At 49.1% G+C, this 14,722-nt stretch overlaps 1 protein-coding gene across 1 annotated transcript in view; it reads right to left on the bottom strand.

Moving 5' to 3' along the window:
* Positions 1–14,722, bottom strand: part of BAZ1B (bromodomain adjacent to zinc finger domain 1B) — a 428,988-nt gene that overhangs the window by 297,856 nt on the left and 116,410 nt on the right. Inside the window, exons 7-8 of the mRNA XM_030186030.1 lie at positions 14,533–14,671; positions 634–767 (exon numbers count right to left, since the gene is read on the bottom strand). Coding sequence (XP_030041890.1) covers positions 634–767; positions 14,533–14,671 — 273 coding nt within the window. The remainder of the gene's footprint in view (positions 1–633; positions 768–14,532; positions 14,672–14,722) is intronic.

Genomic DNA, 14,722 nt, shown 5'->3' with positions numbered 1-14,722 from the left:
GCTCACCAAAAAAAGCCTTCAGGCACCGATCCCTCCTGTACTCAGCCTACTGACTCCCCGGTCCAGTAAACTGCCACTGCACTCCTCAGAGGGAAACTCCCGTGCTGCACAGGCTGGCTCCTCAGCAGCACTGTCTGGCTGAACTCTGTCTACCGCACCCCCCCCCCCCCCCCCCAAAAGGAAGTTTTCAGAACAGCAAAGGCACTGGGAGAAAGGGCTTTCGCAGGGTGAGGCAGGGACAGGCAAGAAAGTATGCCTGTAAAAGGGGGTCAGAGACCACACACACCACCAGTCAACTGGCTAAAAGTCCAGGAGACCCCTAAGGCCCTGTGAATCCAGGAGCTGGGACAGATCCGTTCACTACCTGCTGGAGATAGAGAACTAAATTGAAGGGAGCCATACCAGACGGCCAACCCCTATGCCATTTAGTGTATCTCTATCTCCACCTGTGGCTAGACGAACACAACCCACTGGCTCCTGGATTAATCTGCTGCTGACGCTATGGAAATGTGGTTACCTAATCCCCTTCAGAATGTCTTAAAGGGATAGATAAGCTGGACCCCTTACCCTTAGCGCTTAATAGGAAAGAATTATATAGTAGTAGGGATTTTTTGCAGTTACATGCATACTAACCTTCAGAGTCTTGATCATCCTCATCTTCATCCTTCATATCATCAGGAGGGAGTGTGAAGCTGTAGTTTATACTGTCGTGAACCCAGCCCTTCTCTATAAACAGTCCTGGAACCTCATCTGAAAATAGCCAATACCTGCAAACACCCATCACAAAAATTAGGCAGCTATGCCGTACATAAAGAAGAGAGTCACATACTTATAGGGGCAATTTTCAAACCTGTTTACATTATGACAAAAACTGCATATACCTTTTACCCACACACTTTACAACAATTTCCAAAAAGCATGCCAATACTTTAGCTTTGATAATTGCCATAAATATAAAGTACATGTGGTCATTTACACCATTTTTTCTGTGGGTAAAAGTTTCCCAGAAAAGTAGGTGCAACAATTTCAGTATGCAATGTACAAGCATGTTTTCCCTCACCCACTTAAATATGCTGCTAGAAACACCTCCACTCAACTGGTCAGAAGTACACATACAGGGTCAATGCAAGAGCACTGGGAGCCCTACACATCTTGAACCTTGTACCTGTCCTGTTATCTCTCAACCCACACCCATTCATACCAGCTCTGTAACGCATCACTGTTCTTCCCGCACAAAACACGTACTCAGCACTTCCTGATGCTGACAATCATCAGGAAGCTCTGGCCTTGTGACCACATTTCATACATGTATGACTTAGGGAAGAAGAGTAATGGGGAATCAATGAACAAGCTTCAGCTTCTCCACCCAACTAAGTTCTCGTCAGCTGAAGAGGATTGGTGATCCCCACCAACCATGTTGCTTGCTGTTTTACCACCCCCACCCTAAATTTTAGCACCCTAAGAACTGTTTAGTATGCCTAATGGTAGGGACAGTCTGTACACTTGCAAACACTGCAGCTTTTAAGCCGAATTAAAGGAAATTAAAATTTCAGAGGCTGCTTAAAACAAAAAGAGGTTTTTAATTAGGGCAGGTCACTGAAAATTGTGACTACCATATCCCCTGCCTTAGCAGGTGCTTTCCATGATTAGCAGGCTATTAAAAAGAGTGAGAATGTCAGCCTCAGCACCAGACCAGGTCTATTATCCCAGAGCTCAAAAACCTCTAGTTGGTTTACTGAGCATGTACAGGACTTCCCACATGGCACTTCAGTGTTTCCTACTGTCTGTTCCAGAAAGCTATAAGCATCAGCCTGGGATGGATGCGAGGGACTGTGGAGCTACTAATACCCTGCTGAACACAACACCTTTTATACAGCAACTTCATTTTCTCTATGAACAAGCAGGATCATTCACACTACACAACTCCCAAGCTGAGATCACAAGCCAACTAACTTTGTAACCCAACTTTCACAGGCTAAGTTTTAGAAAGTTTGTGGCAGTGCTGGTGGCAGGTTGAAGCATTAATGACATAGGTAAAAGAAATCCCTACTCGATCCTGCCCTGGCAGCTGCCTCTGCCAAAATGGTACCACATGACCCCGAGCAGTAATACCAGAAGATTATTGCAGAGGTCAGGCAGTTCTACTTTAAGACGACAGCTGCAGGAATAAGTAAGGATCATTCCTACACCCAAGACTCTTTAGTGTGAGTCAGGGTCCTGGAGGAGGAGGAGGGGAAGGGGCTGGGGGCAGGGGCCAATCATCAGACTTAAGTGTATAAGAGGCAGGGCTTCAAGGATGGGAGGTCTGTACAACACCATAGCCCTGTCCTGTCTTTTTTTGTATAGTTCTGGCTATTAGTGAAATTGGAAGGAAAGTGTAAAGAAAATAGACTCAAAGAACCAGTAAAAACATCCACGTGTATCCTGTTAGCTGCTAGTCATTTGGGACAGAATAGCTTGCATGTTTTGTTGGCACTGGTAGAAAAGGTAAAATTATGTATCACTAGTAAAAAAGGCCCGTTTCTGTTTGTAAGGAAACGGGCGCTAGCAATGGGTTTTTTTTTTGGTATCTGTAGAGTTGTTAGTAAAGTGTGTGTGTTTGAGTGTGTGTCACAGTGAGACACAGAGAGTGGAAAAGAGTGTGTGTGTGTGACACAGAGCTACAGTGTGCCAGAGTATGTGTCTGCGTGTGTGCATTCTGTCAGATGTGCAGTTACCCCCACCTTTTGTGTTTGAAGTTCTGGGACCACAGGGGCGAGCAGTGAGTCTGAGTGTGAGTGTGTGTGTGTGAGAGAGTGTGTCTGTCTCTGTGTGTGTGTATTTGTGTGTGTGCATGACCCCTTCCTTCTGTCCGTGTTGCAGGGTCGTCCCCTCCCCCCCCCATGTGTTTGTATTTTCAGTAACTTTTCCTTGTTTTTATCCTGCGATTGTGCTCTTTTGTCCATGCCCTCCATCCATCCACGTGTAACATTTGTCCTCTCCCCTTTCCCTCTCATTCTGTTCTCTCCCCCCTCTCCATGTGTTTTTGTCTGTCTCCCCTTGAAGTTCCAGGCCCCTCTCTTTTCCTCCCCCCCTCCCTGCATGTGAGAGAGAACATGTGTGTGTGTCAGACAGAGAGTGTGTGTGTTTGAGAGTGTGTGTCACACAAAGAGTGAAAGACTGTGTGTGTGTGTATGACCCCTTCCTTCTGTCTGAGGTGCAGGGTAGTTCCCCCCCCCCCCCCCCCTGGTTTTTCAGTTCCTTTTCTTTTTTTTTTTTTAATCTCGTGATTGTGCTCTTTTTTTTTTCCCCTGCCCTTTCTCTCCCATAAGTGTACCTGCTGTTAGGAAAGTTGGTCCGTCTGCTAGGCTTCAAGCAGCTTGCGTTATAGTCGACCCCTGCTGATATGCTGGAGGCTGTGTCTTCACCTTTGTTTTTGTTTTGTTAGTGCGGGTCCAGAGGGCTGTTCAGCTTCCTGCTGCTTGCTGAGGTGCCCGGAGCCTGTGTGTTCACTTTTTTTTTTTTTTTGGTTACTGCAGGACTGGAGGGCGATTCAGCTTCCTGCAGCTTGCAGTGTGGTCGAGGGCCCCTGCTGAGTTGCCCGGAGGCTCTCTCTTCACCCTTTTGGGTTTGTTTGTTTTTTTGTTACTGTGGGTCTGGTGCCTTTTTTTTTCTTTTTTTTTCCACATGCCAGCAGCCAGTTCCTGCGTTCAGCTGTATTTCTTGACGTCATGGAGTTCGATGCTGCCTAGTAGACCACCTGCTGAGGGAGCCACGGTCCCAAGCATTAGAACGTTGGAGGTGAGTTTTATTATATAGGATACCTGATAATTTTCTTTCCATTAATCATAGCTGATCAATCCATAGACTGGTGGGTTGTGTCCATCAACCAGCAGGTGGAGATAGAGAGCAATCCTTTTGCCACCCTATATGTGGTCATGTGCTGCCGGAAACTCCTCAGTATGTCGATATCAAAGCTCCATCCGCAGGACTCAGCACTTAGAAAATTACACCCACAAAGGGACACTCTGCCCAGCTCACCACCGCCGAAACGGGGGAGAGGAATCCGTCCAGCTCATCCCCGCGGAGCGGGGGAGGGACACCACACCCGCAGATGCGGGGGGATCTGGCTTATCCTGCAACCGCAACCGCGGGAGGAGCTGACTGACCCGAACACCGCCAAAGCGGAAGGGGTACAAAGCTGCCCTACAGCCGCATGAAGCGGGAGGGAGCGCCGGCAGAATTTAGGTCTCAATCCAGCCCCGTAAAACGGAGGAGAGAGGAATGCAGCAGCTCACTGTAACACAAAATCGTCTCAACTCCTGAAGAATCCAATTGAAAAAACTTGAACACGAAGTCCTCCTGAACAGGAACTGAAGACTAAACTTGAACCTGAAATGCAACCAGAATAAAAACAGTACAGATATCTGGGAGGGGCTATGGATTGATCAGCTATGATTAATGGAAAGAAAATTATTAGGTATGATACATAATTTCAACTTTCATATCATCATGCCGATCAATCCATAGACTGGTGGGATGTACCGAAGCAGTACTCACCCAGGGCGGGACATAGAAATCCCTGACCGCAACACTGAAGCTCCAAATCGGGCCTCCGCCCGAGCAGCCACAGTCAAGCGGTAATGCCTGGAGAAGGTATGAGCCGATGCCCAAGTTGCTGCCTTGCAAATCTCTTCCAAGGAGACGGACCCGGCCTCCGCCATCGAGGCCGCCTGAGCTATAGTGGAGTGAGCCTTCAGCCGGATAGGCGGCACCTTCCCCGCGGCCACATAAGTCGCTGCAATGGCTTCCTTGACCCATCTTGCCACTGTAGGCTTAGCAGCCTGCAGGCCCTTACGAGGACCTGCAAACAGGACAAACAGATGATCCGACTTCCGGAAATCATTGGTCACTTCCAAGTATCTGATGATGACTCGTCTCACATCTACATATTTGAGAGCAGAGTACTCCTCTGGGTAGTCCTCCCTACGAAAGGATGGGAGACAGAGCTGCTGATTCACATGGAAGCGAGAAACAATCTTGGGCAGGAAGGAAGGCACTGTGCGAACAGACACTCCTGCCTCAGTGAACTGCAGAAAGGGCTCTCGACATGATAGCGCCTGGAGCTCGGAAACTCTTCTGGCTGAAGTGATAGCCACCCAAAAAGACTGCTTTCAACATCAGGTCTTTCAGAGATGCCCCCGACAAGGGTTCACAAGGTGGCTTCTGCAAGGCTCTTAGCACCAGATTGAGATTCCACGCAGGTACCACTGAGTGCAGAGGAGGGCGCAGGTGATTAACTCCCTTGAGAAAGCGCACCACCTCTGGCTGCGAGGCCAGGGATGCACCCTTCAGGTGACCCCTGAAGCAAGCAAGAGCCACTACCTGGACCTTAAGGGAACTGAGCGACAGGCCTTCTTCCAGACCTTCTAGCAGGAACGCCAATACTGAAGAAATTGGAGCAGTGCAGGGAGAAAGTGAGCCTGCCTCACACCACGATGCAAAGATACGCCAAACCAAGGAGTAAGCAGTAAAGTAGAGCGCTATGACCTTGTCTGAGAAGCCCTTCTTCTTCAGACGCTGCCGCTCAATAGCCAGGCCGAAAGACCAAAGGGGGAGGGATCCTCCATTACCACGGGACCCTGATGCAACAGGCCCCGCTCCGCTGGCAGCTGCAGAGGGCCGTCCACTGAGATCCTGATCAAGTCCGCATACCAGGGACGTCTGGGCCAATCCGGACTCACCAGGATTATCTGGCCCGGATGCTTTGCCACCCAGCCTAGCACCCTGCCCAACATGGGCCAAGGCGGGAACACATAGAGAAGCACCTGTGTCGGCCACTGTTGGAGAAGAGCATCTACTCCCAGAGATCGAGGGTCCCGTCCTCTGCTGAAAAAGCGCGGCACTTGGCAATTGGCTGATGACGCCATCAGATCTAGGCTCGGCTGGCCCCAGCGCTTCTTGATGTCCAAGAAGGCCTGAGCAGTATTCATGACTCCCGCCATGTGGGCCGCCGACAGCTGTTCCAGATTTGCTTCCGCCCACAGGCATAGCTTCATGGCCTCCTTGGCTAGAGGGGCGCTCATGGTACCTCCCTGGCGATTGACATAGGCCACAGCCGTGGCATCGTCTGACCGGATCCGTACTGGCTGCAGCGCCAGGACCGGGAGAAACTCCAAAGGCGCCAACCGAATGGCTCTGAGTTCCAGGAGGTTGATAGACCACTTTGCCTCTGCAGGGGACCAGAGCCCCTGCGCTGTCCTTCCCAAGAAGTGGGCTCCCCAGCCCGAAAAAGGAGGCATCCGCCCTGACGACAACCCACTCCGGGGTCATAAGAGGCATTCCTGCAGACAGTTTGTCTGGCCTCAGCTACCAGGCTCAGCGCCCTGCGCACCGCTGGATCCAAGGGAAGGCGCACAGCGTAATCCTCTGAAGCTGGAGTCCATCACTGCAGCAGAGAGAGCTGTATAGGTCTCATATGGGCCCTGGCCCAGGGCACTACTTCCATCGTGGCCGTCATAGAGCCCAACAGCTGCACATAGTCCCAAGCCCGAAGAGGAGAGGCTGGTAGGAACTTGTCCACCTGAGCCTGAAGCTTGACAATCCGATTGTCTGGCAGGAACACTCTGCCCTCTTGGGAGTCGAATCGAACTCCCAGATACTCCAGGGACTGAGTCGGGCGTAGCTGGCTTTTCTCCCAGTTGATGATCCACCCCAGGGAGCTCAAAAGAGCAATCACCCGGTCTGAAGCTCTGCCGCACTCTGCATAAGAGGGGGCTTGGATCAACCAGTCGTCCAGATAAGGACGGACTTGTACTCCTTTCTTGCGAAGGAAGGCCGCGATGACCACCATTACTTTGGAGAAGGTCCACGGAGCAGTAGCCAACCCGAACGGGAGGGCTCTGAACTGGAAGTGTCGGCTCAGAACTGCAAAACGCAGAAAGCGTTGATGAGGAGGCCAGATGGGAATATGCAAGTAAGCTTCCTTGATGTCCAAAGATGCCAGGAACTCCCCTGCCTGCACTGCCGCTATAACAGAGCGGCGAGTCTCCATCCGGAAGTGCCGAACTTACAAGGCCCGATTGACTCCTTTGAGGTCGAGGATAGGCCGGACAGAACCTCCTTTCTTTGGTACCTCAAAGTAAATGGAGTAACGTCCCTTGCCAAGCTGATCTTCTGGCACCGGAACGACCGCCCCCAGGCGGATCAGATTGTCCAAAGTCTGCTGCACTGCCACAGCTTTGAGCGGAGACTTGCAGGGAGAGTGCACAAACCCGTCTCTTAAGGGTCGGCAGAACTCTAGCTTGTAGCCGTCTCTGATGACTTCCAGCACCCAAGCGACTGAAGTTACCCTAGTCCACTTGCCCAGAAACGATAGGCGTCCTCCAATCTGCTCTGGGCCATGGACCAGCGCCCCATCATTGGGTACAAGACCCTGGGGGAGGACCGGAGGAGGCACCTTCGGGACGGCGGTCTCTGCGAAAGGAATGCTGCTTGGGGTAGAAGTTCCTTATGAAGGAAAAGGGGGCAGAGGAGCCCGACTTGCCCGGGCGATACCGACGGGCTTCCTGAAACCGTCCTTTGGAGGAACCGGGGCGGGCACCACTGGCTCGAGCCCTGACCTCCGGTAACCTCTTGCCCTTAGACGTGCCGAGATCGGTCACAATCTTGTCCAGCTCGACCCCAAAGAGCAGCTTGCCTTTGAAAGGCAACTTAGCCAGGCGAGACAGAAGCGTGGTCAACAGACCAATGCTTTAGCCAAATCCACCGCAGTGCAGAGACTGTCTGAGCCATACCTTTAGCCGAGGCTCTCAAGACATCATACAGCAAGTCTGCCAAGCAGGCCAAGCCCGATTCCAGGGCTGGCCAATCAGCCCTCAAGGAAGGATCCGAGGGGGAAGCCCGCTGCACCAGCGTCAGGCACGACCTGGCCACATAGAAGCCGCAAATTGAGGCCTGCAAACTTAAAGCAGCCGCCTCCAATCTCCTTGTCTTGGGCATCCTTTAGTTCCGTGCCACCTTCCACCGGCAACGCCGTTTTCTTAGTCAACGCAGTGATTAAAGAATCCACGGTAGGCCCAAGAAAGGCCTCCCGTTCACCTTCAGGCAGAGAATAGAGGCGGGACAAAGCCCTAGCCACTTTAAGGCTCGCTTCTGGGAAATCCCAATAAGCTGAAATCAAGGTGTGCATGGCTTCATGCACGTGGAAGGTTCTAGGCGGGCGCTTCGTCCCCAGCATAATGGCAGAGCCAACAGAGGCTGAGGGAGAGACGTCCTCCAGAGAGGAAATCTTCAAAATGCTCATGGCCTGCACAAACAGGTTGGGCAAATCCTCTGAGCGAAAGATCTGTGCTGCAGAGGGGTCATCCGCTCCAGCCGAGCGGGAATCCGTCTCCTCCAAGGAATCCCTAAAGGACCGTTGGGAGAACTCAGATACGCTGCCCTCATCTACATCAGAGGAGACAGAGTCCTCTAGGGCCTGGAAGTCCACCCGAGGGAGTTTGCTTCCGGAGGCCTCAATCCCTTGATCAGAGGGGGGAGCCGGGGCAGCGTTTAGCATAAGAAAAGCCTGATGCAGCAGCAAAATGAACTGAGGGAAGAACCCCCTAGACTGTGCACTTCTGCCGCCTGGGCCACGGCCCTAGACGCACCCTCAACTGGCGCTCGCAAGATCGGGGGAGAAACATGCTGCGCATCCAAAATGGCGTCCGGCGCGAAACTCCGTTCAATTTTTTTTTTTTTTTTAAACGGTGCCAGCGGGAGGGGGGAGAAAAGGAGGGACCTGGCACCACCAGGTTTGCACTTGCTCAAGAAGAGCCCTCAACCCCAGGTACTCAACAAAACCTAAGAATTAGGCTTGGAGACCTAGCCAGAGCTGCTGCTGCTGTGTGACCACCACCTGCTGAGATAGAGAACATACTGAGGAGTTTCCGGCAGCACATGACCACATTTAGGGAGGCAAAAGGATTGCTCTCTATCTCCACCTGCTGGTAGATGGACACAACCACCAGTCTATGGATTGATCAGCATGATGATATGGAAGGCCTGCTTGTTCTTGGAGAAGGAATTTTTATCCTTAAAAATTCCAAGGTGTATTTTGTGTCCTGCAGAACTTTTAGTTTATTTGATTCCATGCCCTTTAACATATAATAACCGGGCTTACAACCCAATCAAACCTTCCAGGTCAGAGCAAATTCCAGATAGGAAGCCGAAGATGTAAGTATTGAAAAATAATTTCTTACCTGACAATTTTCTTTCCTTTAGTCGAATCCAGAGGCTTGTGGATTGTGACCATCTATCAGCAGGTAGAGATAGAAAGCACTGAACTGCAGTGTCTTACAGGATGGAATGGTCCTTGGTGAGTTATTTCTCATAAAGCAGAAGAACACAGAATTATAACATTTCTCCTTCTCCAAAGTGAAAAGTGCTAAACCAAGAACTGCAAACACGTAAATCGATTACAACAGTCCATCTAAAATATAAAAATGCAGCAACATGTTCCAACAGAGAGAAGTAACCAATAGGAACCACCGGAAAAACAGGGTGGGCCTCTGGATTCATCTGCTGCGACTGAAGGAAAGAAAATTATCAGGTAAGAAATCATTTTTCATTCCTTTGCGTCAGCAGCAGATGAATCCAGAGACTTGTGGGATAAAGCAAAGCAGTCCTGAAATAGGGTGAGAACCTAAAGCTCCCATGGATAGAACAGATACTCCAAAAGATGCATCCAACCGAGCAGACACATCCAAACAGTAGTGTCTGAAGAAGATATGCAAGGATGACCATGTCGCTGCTCTACATATTTCCTCCAGGGAGAACAGATGGGCTTCTGCCCAGGAAGTCATGACAGCTCGGGATCCAGCACTGTAGTGTAGTATTAGCTGTCCCAGCCATGCAATGAACTGCTTGTTAAAGCAAGTACAATGGGAGCATGAAGTAAAATATGCCCCATTTGAAAGAGCCTCCACCGCTTCTAATATGATGCAAAAACCTGCCTTGAACCCATGACCTTCAGGCTGAAAGCCAGCCACCTTCCAGAATAAAACTATTTTGCTGTAAACACTGCACATGGAGAAAATGCCCCCACGGCAGCACTGAGGTTCCATGGTTACCATGGAGACCAGTGCACTAACCTCAGAAAACAACAATATGTAACATTTCTCACAGAAACATGGCACAAACAGCACTAAGCCTGACTAAATAAACTCCTTTCTAAGGGTGCTGAAAAAATGTAATTCCTGTACTGTCAATATAAATAAAGTTCTGGTAAGAAAAAGAAAGTTCCGCAAAAGAAGGGAGAAAACTTTCAGGGTGTTTAAGTAACTGCCCTCTGTGAAAAAACTGAGGGGGACTCAAAGTTCTCTAAATGAAAGGTATCTGAGAATATGAGAACACTAAATATAGTAACATAGTAGATGACGGCAGAGAAAGACCTGTACAGTCCATCCAGTCTGCCGAACAAGATAAACTCATATGTGCTACTTTATGTGTATACCTGACCTTGATTTATATCTGCCATTTTCAGGGCACAGACCGTAGAAGTCTGCCCAGCACTAGCCCCGCCTCCCATCACCGGCTCTGCCCTTTCAGAGGACCTAATGTTCATGGTGCAGTGCCCTGATGCTGTTCACTGGCTCTCACACTAGGAATAGTATTTAACACTAGGGTTACCATGTGTCCGGATTTCCCCGGACATGTCCTCTTTTTGAGGGCGCCGTCGGGAGTCCGGGCGGGTTTCTTAATTTCCCGGATTTGTCCGGGTTTCTTCAGTCGGTCGACGTCGACCTGTCCTCCTGACTCCTCCTTCCTGTCTCCTCTGCTCTGACCTATAGCGTGGGCCGACGCAGGCAGGTTGCAGCGTCTGTGCATGTGTCAGCTGATTCCTCCGAGTCCTGCACGCAGGCGCAGCGCTTTTAAGTGCAGCTACTGCAGCCGCTGCCATAATAACCCCGGTTCCCGACAAGACTACAGCGTCTTGTCTGTTCGTGTGCCAGTGGCCAGCCAGCCTCCCCTTAGCTGCCGCCGTAACCTCAGGTATGGGAAGAATAACTAGATTGATGTTGTCGATGACCTTTAAAATTCAGTGGGTAAAATTCGGAGGGGGGGGGACCCTGAAACTTGAAGGGAGTTAGGGCGGGAGGGACCCTGGAACTTGAAGGGGGGGGGACCTTGGAACTTGGAGGGAGGGATGGAGAGGAGGGGCCTGGAACTCGAAGAAAGGAAGGGAGGGAGGAGGGGGGGCCTGGAACTGGGAGGAGAGGGAGGGAGGGACTAGAACTTGGAGGGGAGGGTGTGGTGTGGGTGGGGCAGGGGCATGACATGTCCTCTTTTTCAGAGGACAAAATATGGTAACCCTAACTAACGAATCCATTTTAAGCAAACATAGCTTTTCCAGCTCAGGTGCTGAAATGGGGTAAAGACTCGTGCCTTTATCCCATTGGTGGTGGCTATGTCGTCATAGCCACCACCAACTGAAGGGCAATGTCTGGGGTGACTCACTGAATAGAAATGATTTCCTGCATAGCCTCATGCACTGGAAAAGACTGAAGCGGACTTCTAGTGCTCACTATTTTAAGATTAGCAGATTAAGAACCTTTAGTGCCTTAGGTATAAAGGAAGCCAAATCCTCCTTATGAAATACCCACACTGCGGTGGGATCATCAGAGTCCTCTGTAAATAGTTCCCCCTCCTCCAATTCCTCCTGCAGAACAGGGGCTGCCCTGAAATGACTCCCTCAGAATGATAGGGTCTGTTGCTCCCCTGTCTCCCTACGTCAGAGCTGGAGTGCAAACGTCTCCTCTTTGGGGCAGGGTCCATCAGTGGAGACTGAGGCAGGGAACAAGCCAGAAATCTCCAAAGGCTGAGCCAAAAAGGAACTGTCAGTTCCCCTAACAGACTTCTGCAACATATAAGCAATATAGAGCAGCAGCATGAACTTGGGGGGGGGGGGGGGGAGGGAATCAGAAGACCCCAGTCCCAGAGAAGCCCCCACAGCAGGACCTCTGGGTAAGGGAGCCACTGACAGTGCTGCTCCCGACTCACGCTGTTATTAAAAAGGCTGCAGGATCACTTTCGGCCCCATGAGGGGAATGAGCCCACATCTCTCCTGCTCGGGAAGCTAACGAGGCCTCCCCGAACACAGCCCCCTCTGCCAGTCACCTGGATACTGCCCCCCAATGCTGCTCCCTGCTTCCCACAGTGGGACCCGGAAGCCATTGTAAAGAAAAGGTAAAACCACAACTGACCCAAAGGTGAAAGAAAATGTAAAGATACACTCACCCGGGAAGATCCAGCCATCAGGAATCCTGCCTGTCGAACTCACACCTCTCCATTACCAAGCCCTTTATACTGGCCCAAACCAGTATCTCTCCTGCAGCCAATGCTGTGAGGGCTTTAAAGAATTATGCCCCATTTTATTTTCCCAGCAAGGAAGGGCTGGAGAGGGGAGAAGGGTGGGGGAGGGACCTATGGTGACCAGGTGTACTCCCTCCTAAAGGTGGCACCACTCAGCCACACACCCCCAAAGCTCTACTAAACTGAGACCCAGAACAGGAGCCACCATCAGATAAGATCAGGAGCTTGTGAGAGACCATCCATCTGCTTGCTGGAGATAGAGAATACTAACTGACCAAGGGGCATTCCATCCTATAAGGCATTGCAGTTCAGCGCTCTCTATCTTCACCTGCTAGTAGATGGTCACAACCCACAAGTCTATGGATTCATCTGCTGCTGATGCCAAGGAAAAAAAAGAAATTTTTTTCCTAATCTCACAGCTTGAAAAGCCAACAAACCTTCAAAGATTTCCAAACGTGTAATATCTTTAGGAGAAGAAAACGGAAAAAAAATCATGTTCAAGTTTCCAAGTTTATTCAAAACTTCCTATCTCGCCATTAGGAGGACCACCTTTCTCGCCATTAGGAGGACCACCACCAGGGTAGTTTACAATCTAACAACATTTAAGGGAGAGGGGCACTAGGAAAAATGGAATTGTCAAACGAGGGAATAGAGTAGGGTAGGTGATGAGAACTACAACAAATTCAATATGGAAGAAGGTGGGGGGTAAAAACAAGGGGGAAAGGACGGCTCACTCAGGAACTACAGCATCTCCATATGCATCCCTAAAAACATATGTTTTTAGCTCCACTTAACCCTCCCCCAATTTGATCCAACCTATCAATGGTATGTTCCCTGTTTTGGTGATATCCTTTAAATATCCTTTCCCAGAATATTGCCCAGTTCCTAACAAACCTAACCCCCCCCCCCCCCCCCCCCCCCCCCCCATGGTCTCATTCAAGCACTGTGACTTCTCAAAAGACAATGTAGCATTTATACAATCTAACTTCCTCACTGAATGGACAATTTCAGCAAGATTTCCTCAAAGTTAGACAGGTAAAGGTTTACAGTATCAGGTGCCATAGAGAGCCTGTTGCAATGGGGGGGGGGGGGGGGGGGGGGGGGGAGTTCTTAGTCAAAGCAATAGAGGCTAAGAAAAGAATGAAAATTTGAAATTCTGCAAAGGGTGGTTCTACTTTTCAGTGTATTTTCTATAACGGAAAGTGCTTCAGTTTGATTCTCTATACACATACATTCCACAATATCTAATTGACCAAATTATTAGAAAGTACACCATCAAAACTGCCCATAAATCTAACCATGTTGTAATCTCTCACATAATGGTACAAAGGGCCTTAAGAAGAAATCTATAAAAATTAAAAACGATTCCAAAATGGAACCATTACCCAGATGGTCAATCATAGATTTATGTATTTTAGTTAAAAGTGCGTATCATGGGGACAACAGGACAATCAATTGTTTAAAAAGACAAAAAAGAAAACAAAAAAAAACCTCTTCTCCTTTGATGTAATGTATCCAATCTTGAAGACAAAATCAACCACCTCAGATTTCCTTCTTGAGACCCTCTGTGGGGTCTTCAAGATAAGTTTATGATAGTGTATTATATCCTCTCTCTCAATTTCTTCCACATATCTTGACCTTGCCACATTCTTCACCAGCTGGCTTGATAACAATATTTTGGTTACGTGATCAGGAATGTACAGCCTTATTTTCAGATTCACCTATCATTTCAGGTAATGGTTCCATCTTGGAACCACTTTCCATTTTTGTAGATTTCTTTTTAATGGAACCATTACCCAAAATGATAGGTAAAGATGAAAAGAAAGGATGTACAATCCTTATTGTGTAACCAAAATAATACCATAGATAAAGAGTCCTATGTGAAATATTCCACACATGATCAACCATTTGTCCAAAATGATAAGATCATTATCAAAAGTGTCCACAGACATTAGACATGTATTGTATTGTAGCCCCTTTTAACACATTAGGATAAAACAAACTTTTGGACAAGTAGATTCTCACTTCAAGTACCTATCCAACCAGGATATTGACTAGGCTTTTTCAATACTCCAGAGTAAAACTGAATTAGGATAAGGACAGTTCTGACCCTTAACTAAAAAAAAACATGGCAGTGACATACTACAACATCCACATGTGTCAGCATAGCATGCACCACATCCTACAAATCTTTCCTACCTGTTGTGATTGCGGTCAGTGCCAAGAGGTGACCTGTGCATCACCAGTTTGGCACTAGCGATGCCTTCATGAAATGCTTTTTCTGCTGCAGCCTTTTGCTTTCGGATTCTCTCCTCCTCTGCCTCCTTCTCCAGTTTCTCTGTTCAACCAGAAGAGAAACACATGATATAACCATTAGAGACTAAAGGAT

Source organism: Microcaecilia unicolor, chromosome 13 (genome assembly GCF_901765095.1).
Source record: "Microcaecilia unicolor chromosome 13, aMicUni1.1, whole genome shotgun sequence".
Classification (NCBI taxonomy): domain Eukaryota; kingdom Metazoa; phylum Chordata; class Amphibia; order Gymnophiona; family Siphonopidae; genus Microcaecilia; species Microcaecilia unicolor.
This window is presented reverse-complemented; position numbering and strand designations above follow the sequence as displayed.